The sequence below is a fragment of the Bos javanicus genome, chromosome 28 (genome assembly GCF_032452875.1).
Source record: "Bos javanicus breed banteng chromosome 28, ARS-OSU_banteng_1.0, whole genome shotgun sequence".
Taxonomy (NCBI): Eukaryota; Metazoa; Chordata; class Mammalia; order Artiodactyla; family Bovidae; genus Bos; species Bos javanicus.
In genome coordinates this window covers 36,583,915-36,601,074 of record NC_083895.1, presented here as the reverse complement: position 1 = coordinate 36,601,074, position 17,160 = coordinate 36,583,915, and the positions used below count along the sequence as shown (strand labels likewise).

At 54.2% G+C, this 17,160-nt stretch overlaps 1 protein-coding gene across 2 annotated transcripts in view; it reads right to left on the bottom strand.

Annotated features, from left to right (window-relative positions):
- Window positions 1-247: 247 nt before the first annotated feature.
- ANXA11 (annexin A11) overlaps window positions 248-17,160 on the bottom strand; it is a 42,043-nt gene continuing 25,130 nt past the window's right edge. Inside the window, exons 2-15 of one of the 2 annotated variants that reach the window (XM_061405465.1) lie at window positions 16,715-16,777; window positions 15,149-15,261; window positions 13,875-14,261; window positions 12,523-12,610; window positions 12,185-12,279; window positions 11,440-11,553; window positions 9,231-9,321; window positions 8,778-8,857; window positions 8,587-8,643; window positions 6,462-6,555; window positions 4,001-4,096; window positions 2,935-2,993; window positions 2,613-2,735; window positions 248-1,025 (exon numbers count right to left, since the gene is read on the bottom strand). In XM_061405465.1, coding sequence (XP_061261449.1) covers window positions 966-1,025; window positions 2,613-2,735; window positions 2,935-2,993; window positions 4,001-4,096; window positions 6,462-6,555; window positions 8,587-8,643; window positions 8,778-8,857; window positions 9,231-9,321; window positions 11,440-11,553; window positions 12,185-12,279; window positions 12,523-12,610; window positions 13,875-14,261; window positions 15,149-15,261; window positions 16,715-16,769 — 1,512 coding nt within the window. In that variant the 5' untranslated portion in view covers window positions 16,770-16,777 and the 3' untranslated portion in view covers window positions 248-965. Of the gene's footprint in view, window positions 1,026-2,612; window positions 2,736-2,934; window positions 2,994-4,000; window positions 4,097-6,461; window positions 6,556-8,586; window positions 8,644-8,777; window positions 8,858-9,230; window positions 9,322-11,439; window positions 11,554-12,184; window positions 12,280-12,522; window positions 12,611-12,715; window positions 13,646-13,874; window positions 14,262-15,148; window positions 15,262-16,714; window positions 16,778-17,160 lie in introns of those variants that run through there. The other variant, XM_061405466.1, reaches the window with a different exon arrangement.

Genomic DNA, 17,160 nt, shown 5'->3' with positions numbered 1-17,160 from the left:
CTTACCCACAACCCTGTGTGCCTTTTCAGCATCCAGGCCCTGAGCAAAGATTTCAGGAACCCCCATTTCTCATGTCCTTAAGGCCCAGTCCCTGCAAATTACTTACATTCAGGGTTTCCTAAGCACAAGTTTCTATTTAAAGCCATATAACTTTTCACGAGTTAATAAGGATGGAACCCCTAAGCTACAGGGCAGAATCATGAAGCATGAGAAAGCAAACTGGCACCAGGAAAACACTTCCAGAACGTTCCAGAGCTGGCTGACTTTAATTTGGAAACAGCATTTGGCCATCAACATTCAGGTTTAAGGCACATTCTCAATTACAAGAAGCCCTGTCACTGGCAGGGAGCTGGCTTTGTTCTTGTGGTTTGTGTAGAAGAAAGAACAGATGACTTTCTGGCCTTTTCTTTTCTAAAAAGGAGTGAGTTTGGCAACAACAAAGCTCATGACACATTTTCACCAGATGCAGAGTCTATCCTGAAAGGTTTTCCCTTTTACTCCTCAGTGAAGACATGGCACTCCAACCCCCCACCTCTTTTATCCAAACTTTGTATGCAGCAAAGATGTGTATGCAACTGTCTGCAACTACATATTAAAAAAAAAAACCTCTAAACATACAAAACTACATGACTAGAAGGAAGCCAAGAGTTTCAACCATAAGCAAAGAGGAATGACTGCATGAGTCAGGAAACAAAACATCTACTTTAGCTGCAAGAGGCTGTGAGGGGTCGGGATGGGAAGGAGGCGTCCTGAGAGAGTTCGAGACTGACTAGGTTCTCGGGCACAAGCACAATGCACGGATCGAGGGCGGGGGAGGAGATGGGGCCAAGGCTCTACAGTTGGTCTGAACTGTGACACCTGGGGGCTACTTTGTAGATTTGTTAGAAACAGACAAACGTTCTTTTGGCCTTTTCCTGGCATTGCTGTTGCCAGCAGGTGGACAGAAGTGACCCACCAGCCACTGCTCAGTCATTGCCACCACAGATCTTCAGCAGAATCTTCCGGTAATCCCCTGAAGTGTCTCCCTGGTCACAGAAAGGAGTAAGACATCAAATTAAGAAAGGCTTGACCAGTTCTGGCTTCCTGGCTCTTGATTTTCTTCTGCCCAAAGTGCCCTTACAGAGAGGTGGCCCTTTCTTACGGAATTTCCCATTTTGCTGAGCAGGTGAGCAGCTCACATGCTGGCCTCACAGGTGCATGGACCATGGACAGTGCAGCTCAGCCTCCCTAGTCTCCTCCACCAAAAAAACTGAAAGCTGTACTCACCCCAGTGATCAAAGTCAGAATTTGAAAAACAAACACAAAAAATGTTTAAACAGCCAGAAACACCCCTACCCAGGTCTAACTGATGGCGGCCTCTGCCCAGTGCATTTCTGTTGCACTCAACGGGGATTATACCATAAGGCACCACTGTGTCCTCTACCGGAAATGTCATCTACTGTGATACGACCGTCCAGTGGAGTGGACAATTACCATTTCGGCTCCCGGTTCACATTGAGCTCTCCTCCAACTGTCCACTGCACTTAGAAGTAAGGCCACAGTGAGCTAATTTCTGATCATTTTCTTCCTTAAGGGCAAGGCCTATGCCTTATTCCAGATGCCCACAGCCTACTGACACACACAAGACTGCTATCGGCAGCACTGTTTCTATAGCCAAGAAGAGAGAGAGAAGCTTCTCTCAAAAAGATGCCCAACATCAAACACCAGTGAGTCTGAAATCAGGACCTGGGTGTGGCAGTTTCAATTTTAGGATTCATGTGAGTTCAGAATTTGACTATCAGAAGCCCCTCCTCCCCACCGCTCTGCAATAGGAATCAATTTGTCAGACTGTCCCTGGCACACAGTGATAAAGAGGCACTAGTGTCTACTAGACACGCACACGTCGTACAATATGCTTCACATGGGCCACTCCCCTCAAGTCTATTAGACACGCACATGTCGTACAGTACGCTTCACATGGGCCACTCCCTTCAAGATCCAACACTTCTGGGGTGGGGTCATCTTAAGGGTGATGGAACTAGGGTTCAGGGAGGTTTATGCAAGCTGTGTGAGATCACACAGTGAGCGAATATTAATAGAAAAGCAAGAACTGGACCCCAAGTGGTGTGACCCCCGAGCTCTTGCTCTGAACTGCCTTCCTGTGCTGCCCCCACCATAAAGCTCAAAGAGGTGACTCGTCAGGGAGCCAGAGCCATGCACCCTCTGGGGGGCTTGGGACCTGAGTTCTCACTGATGGATGCCAGACCCACAGGGTGGCTGGACTCTGAAGGCCAGGCCCCAGGTGTACATGTGTGTGGGGGGTGGTACTGTGAGTCTCGTGCTGATTGTGGACCCTCCTCTGCCAACCATTTCCTGAACAGCAGTTGTGCTGGATGCTGGGATGGAGGGTGGGGTGAGAACAAGGTCAAGACTCCCCCTGCCATCAGGAGCTGACAAGCTGCTGCTGTGCATGCAAGCGAACAAGTGAAAGCTGACGAGGGCAAGTAGAGGACCACAGACGAGAAGCCCATGCTTGGCTGAGGCCAAGCCCATAGGAGCTGTGAGGAGGAGGAGCAAAGGGGACAGGGGGAGCGGCCAGGCAGACAGCCCAGACGGCCCCCGGAGGCCCGTACCGTGATGTCGTGGTACAGCGACTTGCCATACAGCCGCTTATACTCTGCTCTGATGTCCAGGAGGTCGATCTCGCTGCGAGACACCATGATGCGGATCAGGGTCCGGTCTTTGGTTCCGGCTCCCTAAAGAGAGTGGCCCGAGGGCATGAGCTATAGACCTCCTCAACATCCAGTCCCTACCTTTCCTGGGCCCTGGGCCCCTCCCCGCCCCTTCTGGAGGAAGGCTGGCTTTCCTCAACCTTCCTCCCCTGAGCAAGGTCCCAATCACAGGATGGGCTGAGATACCCCCCTCACCCAGACCCTGCACCTGGGGATTACCTACCCTCATGGCCTTGTTGAGCCTTTCAGCAAAGAAGGCTGGGGTATTCTTAAGACATTTCACTGGAAGAGAGAAAGCATAAGTTGATCTGCAGAAAACTCAGTCTAGGGGGGCATGGAGCACACAGCCTCCTCTTAGAAGGCCGACTGTCCATCAAACACACCACTGCATCCATCTTCCTCCCTCACCTCCTTCAGGCTCAATTATCCCACGATCCTGGCTCCAGCCCTCTGGAAAAGAAACAGGCAGAGCCTGGACACCAATACAACCCCTTTCTTGGTAACCAGTGTGATGGAGGAAGCTGTGTAGGGAAGGAATGTGGATGGTAGTTAGGAATCATACAGCTGCTCAGGCAGGAGGGGACCTGTTGGGATGGCGTGACACTGGGGGGAAGGATGTCTGAGCAGAATGAATATCTAACTAGGGTTCTCAGGCCATGATACCTACCATGGGGGACACAGGGGAACCTGTCCCATTGAGAAAGCTCCAAGAAAAGCAAAGCAGAAGGTGGACAACCTGTGATAGTCCCAAGTGGGTATAAAGAGGGGCCAAACCCTCAGGTGGAGGGCTGGGGGAGGACTGGGGGAGGACTGGCCTAGAGCCTGCCAGGCCCTGCTCTGGAGGACAGAACCCAGGCACTGTGGGAAGCGCACAGCGTCCTGGGAGCTACGCCAGCTTTCCTCAGCCAGGGCCTGTTTTGCTGTTGCAAGTAAAAAAAAATCTTTCCACGTGTTTCCATCACAAACATCTGACAACTGCCTGCAGGGATGTATTTTTAGAGAAGACTTGGCAGGATGTGAGTCATCTTCCTCCCAGAGAGCGGCTGGTCGTGCTCCCACTGGTGCTCACACTGCAGCTCCCTCCCGGGGGCTGGGCTTGAAATACAAACAAGACCGCTGGGGGCACAACTACACAGTGATCCAGGAAGCAGCCTGATTTCACTGCGTTGGCAGCTGGATTTAACAATTTTGGACCCTCTCACTATGCTCGTCCTCAACCAGAGGGTGGGTGAGCACCCAGAAAACTCACAACACACCCCAGGCCCCAGCAGGCGGGCTGAGACACCTACCCACAGCCAGCATGCCCTGCTCCAGGTCCCCGGACATCTCCCGGCAGATGCTCTTCTCAATGTCACGTCCTGTCATCCTCTGATACTCGTTAAAAACTAGTGGGAAGACAGAGGGACACGTTATGAACTGAATTCTGTCCCTGACGCTCGCCCCAAATTCCTCTGTTGAAGTGTCCCAACTCCCAGGACTTCAGAATTTAACTGTACTTGGAGATAGTCTTTAAAGAGGTAATTAAGTTAAAATGAGGCCCTCAGCATGGGCCCGAATCCAATCTGATTGGTGTCTTTATAAGAAAAGGAGATTTGAACACACAAGCAAACACCAGGGCTGTAAACACAGAGCTAAGAGCATACACAGACACAGCAAGGAGGGGCCACATGCGAGCCAAGGAGAGAGCCCTCAAGAGAAACCATCACTGCCGGCACCTTGATCTTGGACTTCTGGCCTCCAGAACTGGGAAAAAACAGATTTCTGCTGTTTAAGCCACCCAGCCCGTCGTATTTTATTATGGCAGCCCGAGCTGACTCGGACAGGACGCATGGTGAGGGCTCTGCCTCCTCCCAGAACCCCTCCCACTCTGCTCCTGGCACCCTAGGCGGTCCCAGTGACCACACTGGCCCAGCTCTCAAGTCTGCCGGTTCTTCACCCCCAGGCAAGTGCACTCCCCCGCCCCCCGGCCTGCTCACTCAGTCCCCTTACCAGCGCCTCCGCTTACCCACTGTACCACAATCCCCTGTCCGGGAGCCCTGACACCAATACGCTCTTCTCAGACCCACCACTTCCAGTCCCAGCCCTTCTCCATTCTGTGCGTCGGTCTTTCTCAATCTGACTGTAAGCTACCACCACTCCGGCACCCCAGCTTACCCTGGGTTGGGCTGAGCACCCATGGGTTCCAAGAGAGGCAGGTGGAGCCATGGAGACCCGGTCCTACCTTGAGCTCTGCCCCCAGGATATAACCTCCTCCTCCCTGGCCAAGGTCTCAGTTTCTGTCTTCTCCAAACTGCTGTCGTGTGCGTATCAGAATCATGATTCCTCCTACCTCTGTGCCCAACTCAGCTCAGCTCTTTTCTCCTGACTAGTATCATTCGTGCAGTTCTGATGTGCTACAAACACATTTCATACTTATAAAAATAACTAATGACCAAGATGAACATGTGTGCGCACACGCTCCATTACAGTGCAGTGCAGAGGCTCACGTGTGTGCTGTGGAGGCAGGCAGCTGAGGGCAAACGCCAGCTCTGCCACATTACCAGCTGGGTACCTGACTTCCCCGGCTGCCCTTCACCCCCTTCCTCATCTGTAAAGTGGGAGAATGGCGTCTACTGGCCTTTAAAGGCTCAGTGCATGCACACAGTGGGTGCTGGAGACCCCACCCCGCGGCTAGGTGTGGTCATTGTTCTCCATCCTCACCTGCCCTCTTATACGCTGACCCTGCTGGCCTCTAGGACACCCCTTTCTCTGGGTGTCCCTCCTAAGTCTCCTGCCATGGCCAGAGCCCTGTCCTCAGACCGCTGCGCTCCCTCCCAAGGCAGTTCCGGGGCCTCAAACTCCTTCAACCCACTCAGCTCCCAAACTTCCACCTCTAGCCAGACCTCTTCAGCCCTCCGGGCTCACAAACCTAGAGGCTTGCACGGCATCTGTGGCTCCTGGTTCCCTCCCTCCTTAAAGCCTCCCACTCTCAGTCAAGGGCCCCGCCCTCTCCCACTGGCACAGCGGGGACAAATCCCGGGGTCCTTTCTCTCTCTCACACCCCACATCCACTTCATCCGCAGACAGAGCCGGGATCTGACCCCTTCTCACCACCGGCCCCTACCAGCTGTCCACACCACCATCACTGCTCCCCTGGACTGACGCAGCCGTCTCCTAACTGGTTTCCTTCTTCACCACAGACCCCGTCACTCTTCTCAGTACAACTGCCAGTACACTTGCAAAACCTAAGTCAAATCACACCCCTCCCTCACACCGAGCCCTCCACTGGCTCCCTGTTTTATTCAAGATAGACACCTAAGTCCATGCAACTGTCAGCAGGGCTTCCACCTGTATAGTACAGGGGACTATATCCAATCTCCTGGGATAAACCATGGAAAAGAAAATTTTAAAAAGAATGTATAAATGTGTAAAACTAATTCACTTTGCTGTACAACAGAGATTGGCACAACATTATAAATCAACTATATTTCAATAAAAAAAAAAGAAATTAAAAACTGCTCACAAACAAAAAAACTCTGAAAAAATTCTAGCAGGTAAAGATACCAACCATCAGGACGACCCCCTTTCTCTCACCTCCTCCCTCGCTTTCCTCAGAACCAGATGCCAGCATACGCTGGAAACACGCTGATAAAATCCTGTAAATCGCCACTAGGGGGCTCTTTCAAGGAAGTGAAAGGCCCCTGCAGTGAGGAACTGCCAAGTGTTTCTGCAATCCGTTTCCTGGCTACAGGGAAGCCAGGACAGCCTTACCTGCCACCAGGTGGGCCCGGCTCCGGGAGCACAGAATCGCATTGAACTTGGACTCATCTGTTCCCAGGCGGTTCTCCCCGGCTGCATAGAGCTCCTGGACAGAAGATGGACAGATAGGCATGCAGGCCTCACCCCCGACTCCAGGCCCAGGTCACCTAGGACAGCTGGGCAGAATCTCTGGGCCCTGAAGCCCAGAGGGGTGGGAGAGGGGGGCAGGGCCCCAGCTGAGTTCCATTCACTGTGCTGAGACAGATGCCATCCACACATCCCCTGGGCCAGGAGAGCCGAGGCCGCTGGGTCCAGGACAGGCAAGGAACCAAGGGGCAGCAGCACAAAGGAGAACACAGGCCTCAGCTCTAGCTCGACTACCCTCTTGCCACGGGACTCCAGGCAGGTCACTGGCCCTCTCAGTGCTCTCAGCTCTAACGTGGGAAGCATGAATTAGATTCAGGGTCACCAACCTGAAAGCCCGAAGGGGCCACTGGGTAACTTAAATGCAGGAATCAGGGCAGTTTAAGGCCGGAGAGTGGTGGGGACCATGGGGACTACACAGAGGTGCTTCTCAGCTGAGAACAGGACAGAGAAACAAGGCTCACAGCCCCCAGATCCACTTTTCATGCAGTGGTTTAGTTGCTAAGTCGTGTCCAACTCTTACAACCCCATGGCCCGCCAGGTTCCTCTGTCCCTAGAATTTTCCAGGCGAGAATACTAGAATGGATTGCCATTTCCTTCTCCAGGGCATCTCCCCAACCCAGGGATCAAACTTGGGTTTCCTGCACCGCAGGCAGATTCTCTACCAACTGAGCCTGGGTCTCCTGTACTGCAGGCAGATACTCTACCAACTGAGCTACCAGAGGAGCCAGACATCCAGATGTCCATATGAAATTTCTCATCTTAAAGGCAGTTTCCCTATCTAGAAGCGGAAACACATAAGACAATAACTATTACAATTGATAGATCGCAGATATGGATGTGGGACTTCATGTGATAGGTGCCTACCATTTCATTGCATACACCACTTTATGTTTGTAAATGGGAAGAATGTGCAGTTTCCTCTTAAGGTCTAAGCTCAGTATATATGCCAATTGGTAACCTTTGAACCAGCCAGCTCCAAAGTGCCTTCCGAGCCTCAGGTAGCAGCAGCTCGTGGACTTAAAGGCACAAATGTTTGAGGGCAGAAGGTGCCCATCAGGGGCTCAGAGACCCCACAAATCAAGGTGAAGCCAAGCAGGTCCAGAGGTAAGAAGGCAGAGTAGTTGGCACAAAACCCTTCAACCAAGGCAACTTCTGCCTGAGCTAAGAAACGGCCTGGACAGGAAACAGCAATGGGAAAATCCCCACAGGGCCAAGGCCAGAGCCTGGGGCTTTGAGGATGTCCAGCCCTGAGTTCAGTTATGGAAATGGGGGTCCCAAGCCAGGGAGATGTTAAGGAGGGGTCCGGGACCAGGGCAGGGGCAGGCGCTGTCTGGGCACAGGGAGTGAGCGAGGCGTCTGGGCCTCTGTCCAGGCTCTGCCTCCAGGTCTCTTGGGACACAGCTCTGCGTTCCTGGGCCTCAGTGTCCTCACCTGGACACCTTGGTGCCCGCCAGCCCACCAGGAAGCCAGGGCCCTCTCCAACCAGAACTGCTACGGTGGTCTGACATCATCAGTGGGAAACCCAAACTCCTCTTGAGAGGCGCTTGGATGCCTGGACAAAGAGAGGAAACGGCCAGAGACAGTTCCCATTTTGGTCTGCAGTTCACACCAGGCTGGGGACAAGGGCAGAATTCTCAGGCTACACAACTAACATGGCAGCTGGTTTCTAGGTTCAAATCAAAAGCTTAACAGAATAATGGTCTAGTCAATCAAACACAAGACAAGTACCGAGTCACATGAAATCCCACATCCATCACTGATCTCCCAACTGTTAATATTATCCCACATGGTCCCTCCTACAGGGCAGGAGACTGAAGGCTATGGAGGTGGGGTGACCCGCTCAAGGTCACACAGTTGATAAGCAGCAGAGCCTGTGAAACTCAGAGACTCTGGAATCCACTCCTAATCTTTGCTGTTTCCACCCCTCATAACACACGGAAGTGGGAAACGCCCCTGCTCAGGAAGCCAGGGAAGCGGCCATCACACTCACCTGCACATCTCTCTGGACAAGGGTCATGTCCACGTTTGTGCTTTCATCCCGGTTTCCCTGAAAGGAAGCAGGCTGTGAGGCAAAGCCACTCCTTGGAGTCACATCCCTCCCTCCATCCCTGCTCCTCTTCCCCGTGACTCAGACGTCCACCTCTCCCTACCGTGGGCCCAAGCTCTGCCCTGGGAAAGTACCTGAGAGAGAGAGATGAGGAGCCGCTGGAAGTGCCCTGAAGTGTCACTCCGAATGGCCTCCTCCAGGGTCTTTTTGAATTCTGAAAGGGAGATGCAGGGAAGGGCCACCCTGTAGCTCCGTGGACCAAGCTGCCCACTGCACACAGCCAACAGTGAGCACTGGCACGAGGAGACAGGTGGCCCACCCGGCCCCCAGGAACATACAGCTGGAGACCAGGAGGGCTATGACTCCCAGGCTGACCTGGCCCTAGTCACGCCCAGGTTCTCCCTCAGCCCTCCCTTAACCCCAGCTACCTGCTTCTGTGTAAACAGCAAGCAGGGCTGGGCCTGGGATGGAAGCCCAGTGTACTAGGGATGGCAGGAGATGAGGAGACAAGGTCAGGAAGGAAGAGTTCAGGCCCCTGGAGGGAGAGGGTGTGGCCCAGACGGATGAGGCCCTGGGGCCAGCCTCACCTGTCTTGTAGACTCTGTTCAGCTCCCGGATGTGCTCGTTGCTGCGGGAGGCCAGGATCTCGATCAGGCAGTCTTCATCAGTGCCCGCCCCCTGCGGAGCCAGAGCGCATGACAGAGCAGGAGCTTGTGACAGCCTCCTTGCTGGCACGCAGGGGAGAGCAGGTGCCATGATCCCGCAGGAAACAAACCCCAGTGAGAGAGGCCACAGACACAGACCCACCCGTCACGCTGCTGCTGCTACCCTGGCCTGAAGCAGCCAAACTCCCCACACAGTCCCAGGAAAGTCCCAGGAAAGATAGCAACATGGTGACAAATAGAGGTCCATTTGAAGGATTATCCCCATTCCATCTTCCAGGACACCAAGAAATCAGAGAAGTGTGGTGACTTGTCCAAGACCACACTGTAAATGGTGGGGCTGACAGGCGGACCTAGATCTGTTTTATTCCAATTCAGTCCATGAATAAGGTGACAAACTGAGAAAACGGTTTGAAAGCAAGAGCATGAACATGTGGGAAAACCTGACTCCCATAGTGGAGAGGGGAGCATCTGGAGACACCTAAGGAAAGGGAACAACATTGAGGATGGAAGAGACAGCTGAGGAAGGGACAGTGAGGAGGCAGGGGACAGGGTCAGTAGCCTGGCTTCTGCATCGGGTTGCCTCTTGGTTCTGATGATCACTAGCTGTGTGACCTTCGGCATGTTACTTCACCTCTCTGTGCCTCTGGCTCCTTGACCATAAAATGGGAGTGATGCTGGGGGCACATATGGTAGGTGTCCTGGCAACAAGAGAATGAGGAAGGACTTTCTTGACATAAGAGAAACCATTTCTGGCCTAAACCATTTTGTGACCTAAGCCTGGCCACAGTACTTGTCCTTAAGGGAACAACAGAGCAATAGGCAAGATAACAAAACATATGTAAAGACCCTGGGTTCTGCGTCAATGGTAAAGACAAGCCCGAAGCACTTTCTTGAGCTGTTCTACAGAATTTAAACCCCCTTGGGCACTCAACCACCAGAACAACTGGAACCTAAGGGATGATGATGTTGACCTTTTTAGGTATGGACTCTGTGGACCATTCAAGCCCCTTCATGAATATGTATGTGTTAGCTTAAAATTTCCCCAATTTTGCAGTTCCAGGAGACACTGCTTTGGGAAAGACCCCTGATGTTCTTACTTGCTGCAAGTAATAAATCCTTCTCCTGCTTCTTGGGCTTCCCTGGTGGCTCAGAGAGTAAAGATTCTGCCTGCAATGTAGGAGACTCGAGTTCGATCCCTGGATTTGGAAGATCCCCTGGAGAAGGGAATGGCAATCCACTCTAGTATTCTTGCCTGGAGAATCCCATGGACAGACAAGCCTGGCAGGCTGCAGTCCACAGAGTCACTTTCTCCTGCTCCTTGGCTTAGTTGTGTCTTTTGACACCCACGGAGAGATGAACCTAGTTTCAGGGGATGTCCCTTCGGGGCAGGAAGAGTCACTGTGCCCACTAGGCCCTGAGGAATCTTAGATTCCTTCTGGGGCACCTGCTCAGCTCACAAGGACTCCCCCATCTGTGGGAGTGGCCCCAGCCCATCCACAGGACCCCCGCTGAGGGTCTTGGCAGTCACAGGACTAGGGGGAGGCTGAACCCAAACAAAGTCCATCAAAACCTGCTTCCTGTTCGGAATTTGGATCAAGGGACAGCTGGCCTCTTCTGCGGCTGGATCTCTGACAGGTACTCGGGGAGGGGCCCACAAGGATGCTGTACCAAAGAAGGAGAGGCACAGAAGCAGATGGAAGAATAAAGCAGACACTCAAGCAGCAGGCATGAGAAATGCTGCCCAGTCCCGTCCTTCTCCGAGTCAGGCTGCTGTCTCTATCCTCCTGATTCTACACCCTGGCTCTGTTTAAGCTCCTCAAGAGTGTCCTGTTATCTGCTAACAACAGAGTCCTGATGAATGAGGATGACGTCAGCCACTCCTCCCACCCCTACTACCACTGATCACTGATTTCCTCGGAACCCCAGCTCCCACCATTTAAGGCAGAGACTCAGATGCTCCCTGATGATGAGTGATGCCTCATTTGCCTCTTGGAGGAGCCACCAGAAGTTCCCTTTTCTACAGCACTTGGACCCCAGGAGCTGTGCTGACAACAGTAGCTACTAACTGAGCTAAGACACACGCGTGGTCTAGGTCTTTGTCCATCATGCCCACACGCCAGAACATACACACCTTGATAGCTTCCTTTATCTCATAAGCGTCAAAGAGGACGGGGGTCTTCATCAGGGCCAAGATTGTCTTCTCAAAGTTTCCTGACAGTTCAGATTTCAGATCTTTGATCAAATCCTAATTGGACATTTAGACAAACAAAAAAACCTATTTTGAGAATCCACGGAGGTGACCAATAGGGAACAATATCCCAGATCCAGCAGCATTTACAGAAAAGACAAACCTCAGGCCCCAGACTGACCTACAGAATTGTAACCTGCATTTGAACCAGGTTCCCAGGGAACTCATAGCCCATTAACGTAGGAGAGACACTAGGCCAGAACACTAGCCTGCACGTACTAGCCTATATGTACTCAGTGGTTATCTTTCTATTAATAAGATCCAGAAGCCCCCAAATTCAAACTTCTATGTGTTCAGTACTTAAAGCCTCTTCCTTCAAAGAGAAATAACTTGCCCATGGTCTCGGTGAGTCACAGCAGAGCCAGGATAGAACCCAGATCCCTGGGCACCTCTCAGCAAACTTCAGTACCCTGTGGACTCTGGGATTTCTGCTTCAGAGCATCCTTTGCCTCTAGAAGATGCCATCAGTTGAGAGCCACCAAGAAATGCCCTAACATGCCTTACGGTCCATCTAGGAGATCCAGGTCCCAGGGAAAAGCAGGAGTAGGCTGCTCCTATCAGGAGGATATGCCCTGATTCAGAAAGGAACCCCTGACCTTCCCTGTGGGTCCCAGGAACCAACACTCACCTTCCCATATGCTGTCTTGAAGGACAGGAAGATCTGCTGTCGTTGCTTGTTGGAGCGACTACCCAGGCAGTCAATGATGGCCTGCTCGTCAGTTCCTGGTGGAAGGAGAGGTGGGAGTGGGCGTGGGGTCACAGGGATGCTCTGTGGCTAGAGACTTTCTTGGCCTGGGCCCTCCAATTCTCCTGAGCATCCGCGATACATCCCCACATCCACTCTCTTTCTCTAACACGGGGCCAGGCCGCCTCCACCCAGCGACCCCAGCCCACAGAGCCACTGTGCAACTGCCGAGGGAGTCAGGGGGGAGGCAGCTGGGACTCGTGCCACCCAGGGTCTCTCACCAAAGCCCTTCATGGCCTTCCGCAGGACTTCAGCATCTCGCAGGGGGTCAAAGCCAGATGCATCTGTGATGGTGCCTCGGTTTCCAAACTACTCAGACAGACAGACAGACAGACAGTAAGATGCTGCATTTCCTAGACGTGAGACTGCCTGTCCAGACTCTGGAAATGACCTTTCTTCTAAAAGTTGGGGTACCTGAAGGAGCCTGCAGTTGACAGCACAGGAGACTCAACACTGAGTCGGCCTAATGTGACCATCGCCTGTCCTCGTGTCCTGGCACTGAAGCATCTGCCGGGCTCCCATGGCGAGGAGCCTACCTAGAGCTGAGTCCTGATGCTGAAAATCTACCCTATGCCCGGGTCCTCCAGGCCAGGGCTCCAGATGAAGGGGAGGCCTCAGAACAGGATTCCAGCCTCTCCTCAAGGCCTCAGCACTGCACATCGGGGCTCCCCTAACAGGCCTGCTTAGCCCACTCTGTGCACATCAGAAACAGGTGTTCCTCCGGGATGCCTTCAAGTGTCCAGCCTTCACGATGGTACATGCAGACCGGCTACCTCCTGGATTCACTCTGGTTTCCTGGCACTGTGTTCTGGACTCTAGGACCTTCTTGCCTGCTGGACTTCTTCCTCAAATGACGGCTATGCTCCAAGCACATTGGATTTTTCCTGCCTAAACTCTCCCTTGATGGATGATCTAGGACAAACTGGCTTTAACAGAGGAAATAAGCTGAGAGAAAGATGAGGGGAAGGCAGAGAGGGATGATGCAGAGCAGGGCAGGGATAGGGGGATGTGTGGGTGTTGGGGAAGGAGGGGAATGGACCCTCTGGCTAAAAATATTAGTCAACCACATTCCACTAGCCCTGTGCTTGGCTGGTTTGGCTGTGTAACCATGACAATGAATTCTAGGCTCTGCAAACATGAACTGCTCTCCAAAATGAGCCAAGAGCAGTCCTGAAAGAACCGCCAACAATTTTCCACACTCAGAGGGGCTGGTTTTGAGTCTGGGAGGGCACATCCAGAGATTAAAGACTAAGAGCCACTGGGCAAAGGCCTTTTGAGACAGTTCTCACAACGCCCAGGCTGTAAATAACACAAGAGGAATGAAGAGTACCTGGAGCGTTCAGACCCGCCTCGCACAGGGACCCTCTAACCAAGCTGGGACAAACAGGGCGGCTCCCTGGGCCCTCAGGAGCGCAAGCAGGGGTGGGGAGTCCGTGAGAAAGCGACACTGAAAACCACAAGTCAGAGCTACAGGGCTGAGCCCTCCCGCATCCCTGCGAGGGGACACTAGGCCACGTGTCTCAGGCCCTTAGGGCCAGGCCTGGACAGGCAGCAGCACAGGGTTGGCACTTACCTGAGCTGGGGACACGGCAGGGGTGACAGTCCCAGAACCTGAGTACCCTGGATAGCTTGGCACTGGCTGCTGCCCAGGAGGTGGCACTGGTGACTGTCCAGGGTAGGTCATGGGCGGCTGTCCAGGGTAGGCCCCTGGGGGCTGCTGTCCAGGGGGCAACATGGGCTGGCCTGGCACAGGGGCCCCTGGGTATGGCGGATATGAAGGCATCCCGGAGGGTGGGTTTCCTCCAGGGGGCGGGTACATTCCATACGAAGGAACAGGCTGCTGGGCGGGAGGGGGCTGCCCGAACCCCCCCGGGGGAACTGGGGGGTAACCACCCCCAGGGGCCCCCGGGTACAGGTTTGGCACGTTGGCTCCTCCAAACGTCCCGGACATGTTGGCCGCCTGAAAGTCCACAAAGCAGAGCCTTAGACTAACAGCCCTGGAGAGGTAAGGCCACACTCCATCGTCTGTCTGCCCTTCCCCACCCTGAGCCTGCAGCGGGCGCCCCGGAGCCACACTCGGCTCAAGCTGACTCCGAGCACCACCAGCCTCTCAGCAGGCCCACCGAGCCCACCCACCTGTCCCACATGCCCTCCGCCTGCACCACTGACCCCTTAACCTGCCTGTGCACCACAGCAGCCACACTCGCTTTAACACAACACCACTGTCTCCCCCCAGTGGATGGTAGGCACTCCTAGGCTGGGGTTTTCTATCCCCAGCACCTACAATGGGCCTGGTGCAAATTAGACTATGTAGTGGTTGCACTGTTTACACTGCGAATACGTTTATCTTTAGATTATAAAATCCACCATTTTATAAGCAAATCAAAAGTAGCACGCCTGCCTGTGTTACCTGCCCCCAGGCCCAACCAGGACAGTCATCCACATGTACAAACACAGACAACACACGCCTGCATCAGTCACACGTGCGTGACACACACACACCCCCTCACCCCCCTCCCGTCCCTATGCTGAGCGCATACAGAAGGTGCACAATGCATATTCCTCACCCCGACCCAATCCCTCAGCGCTGAAAGGAACCTGGAAGACCACACAGCCCAACACACTCCCCCACCCCTCACTTTACCGTCAAGAAAAACGAGACGCACAGAGGGACAGTGAACTGGTGGGAGCCTTGATGGAAACCCTTCTGTCCTAAGGTATGGTTCGACACCCTCCGTGCCCTCGGGTAACACACACCCCTCTGACACCACGGAAGCCCGCGGCCTTGCTCCCTCTGGTCCCGCGAGAGTGGCCCCCAGGGCAGCCCAGTGGGCGGGCTGGACTCACCACTCCTGAGAGGTAGTCCTGGTTGAACTGCCCTGCATAGTTGGCCACATTATCCAGCCCAATGGGAGGCATGGTGGGTGGCGGGTAGCCAGCACCTCCCCAGGCACCGCCACCTGAAAGCAACACCCAGTCCATCAGCCCCCCGATCACCCACCAAGAGGACAAGGCAGAGACATCAAGCTCCCAGGCGGTCAGAGAGGAAGCCAAGCAGGGCCTTGGACCGTCCTACAGGCAACAATGAAAACACTCAGGCAACAGAGTCTAGCCTGATCCTGCTGCCAGAGAAGAGACTAAATAAGGAAACTTCCCCACTTTTCAGGGAGGAAGGACCACTCAGCAAACACTCCCAAGACTCTCTGTGGGCTATTAAGGCAGGAGGGCCAAGGGCAGACCTGCTCTCCTGGGCTCACCACCATGGACCAGGAGTACAGACAGGTCACTCAGGGAGGCTGTGCCGAGCCCAGCAGAGTACGGAGCTCGGGGAGCACTCAGAGTGCAGAGTGACGGAAAAGCACAGCGGGTGGGGTGGGCTGTCCCGCTGATTTGGTTGTATGCTGTCACCACACGTCTGTAGGAGGCAGGGAGAAGCAGGATGACAGGACAGAGGCAGACAGGGCTTGGCTGTCAGGAGGACAGTCGGGGAACAGCAGTAAGAAGTCCCAGCTCTGACACCAGCAGGACCGGGGCATGTGCCCTGAGCGAGCACTCAGCCATCCTGGCTCAGCTTCCTCGTGTGAAGTGGGGAAACTGGTGATGGCCTCGATTGCTATAAGGAGGATTAAGAGAGTTACTGCCAGTCAGGGCTTAGCTGGGAGCCCGGTGAGTGTTCATGTGACAGCCCTCACCGTAGCCCTCACAAGTAGCACAGCAGCTAGCATCATGGCTGGCCCATCAGAAACAGCCCTGTCCATGGCAGCGAAAAGGCCCTGGGGGCCTCCAGCGTGGCTTTCCAGCTCCGGGACACCTAGGACAGAGCTCCCCAGAGTCACTTGCCAGTTCCCACTCTCCCTGCTCAGGTGCCGACAGAGGTGGAAGTGCTACTGGCCCACAGCAGCAGCTGCAGCAGCAGCATCTGACCTTCAGCGACCACCTCCCCGTCCTGCGCGCAGGGGCCCTGCTGCTGGGAACCACAAACCGTGCGCATAGGGCAGGAGGAGCGACGGGACAAGTGCCACCGCGCAGTGCTCCATAGGACCCTGTGCCAGAGCCTCTACCCGGCTATCGCGGCCCTGTCTGGGCCAGCCCCGTGATGGAGACGCTTGAATTCATTTGCAAAGGAGAAAACTGAGTCTCAGAGAATGGAACATGTTCGTCTGTTCCTATCAGCTAATAAAGCAAGAGACTGGGGCCTGGCCTCACCCTGGCTTTTCATAAGTGGCTTCAAACCCTGGCCTCACCTGGCCCCAGGACCCAAGCTCTTCTCCAGCCCCTTCCCATCTGGCTGCACTGTGCAGGTATGAAGGGAGCAAGGAAATGACTGGAAAGCACCATCACTCCCCCACTCTCCATGCCTAGACCCTCTGAAGAGAGGGCAATCCCTCCCCCACAGGCCCCAGACCTTCTTACCTGGTGCACCTGGTGGGTAGCCACCTGCGGGCGGGGGGTAGCCTGGGTAGCTCATGGCTAGATCTGAAAGGAAAGAGTAAAGTGTGCTCAGGCTCGTTGGAGAACAGTGACACCCACAAGCCAGCCCCAGCAGGAGGAGCTGCATCAGGCCTGACCTGGGGTGGGGCAACCCAGCTCACCCTTTACCCACCAGGCCCCTGCCAGAAACAGCAATCGGGGCATTACAGGATTCGCCACCCACTAGCTGGTGAGTTACCTTGTACACCCCTTTCACCCAGGCTCCACTCCCACCTGTGCTGACAGGGATGCTGCACGTGTGACGCTGTTCTCCCATCTCATTCTCAGGGGGCCAGGTCTATCTGCCTGGATTTCTTTGTTACCATCCATCCAGCACTGGGGAAAGCCCATGCTCCCATCTCCCTGCGCCCAACCTACAGACCCTGAGC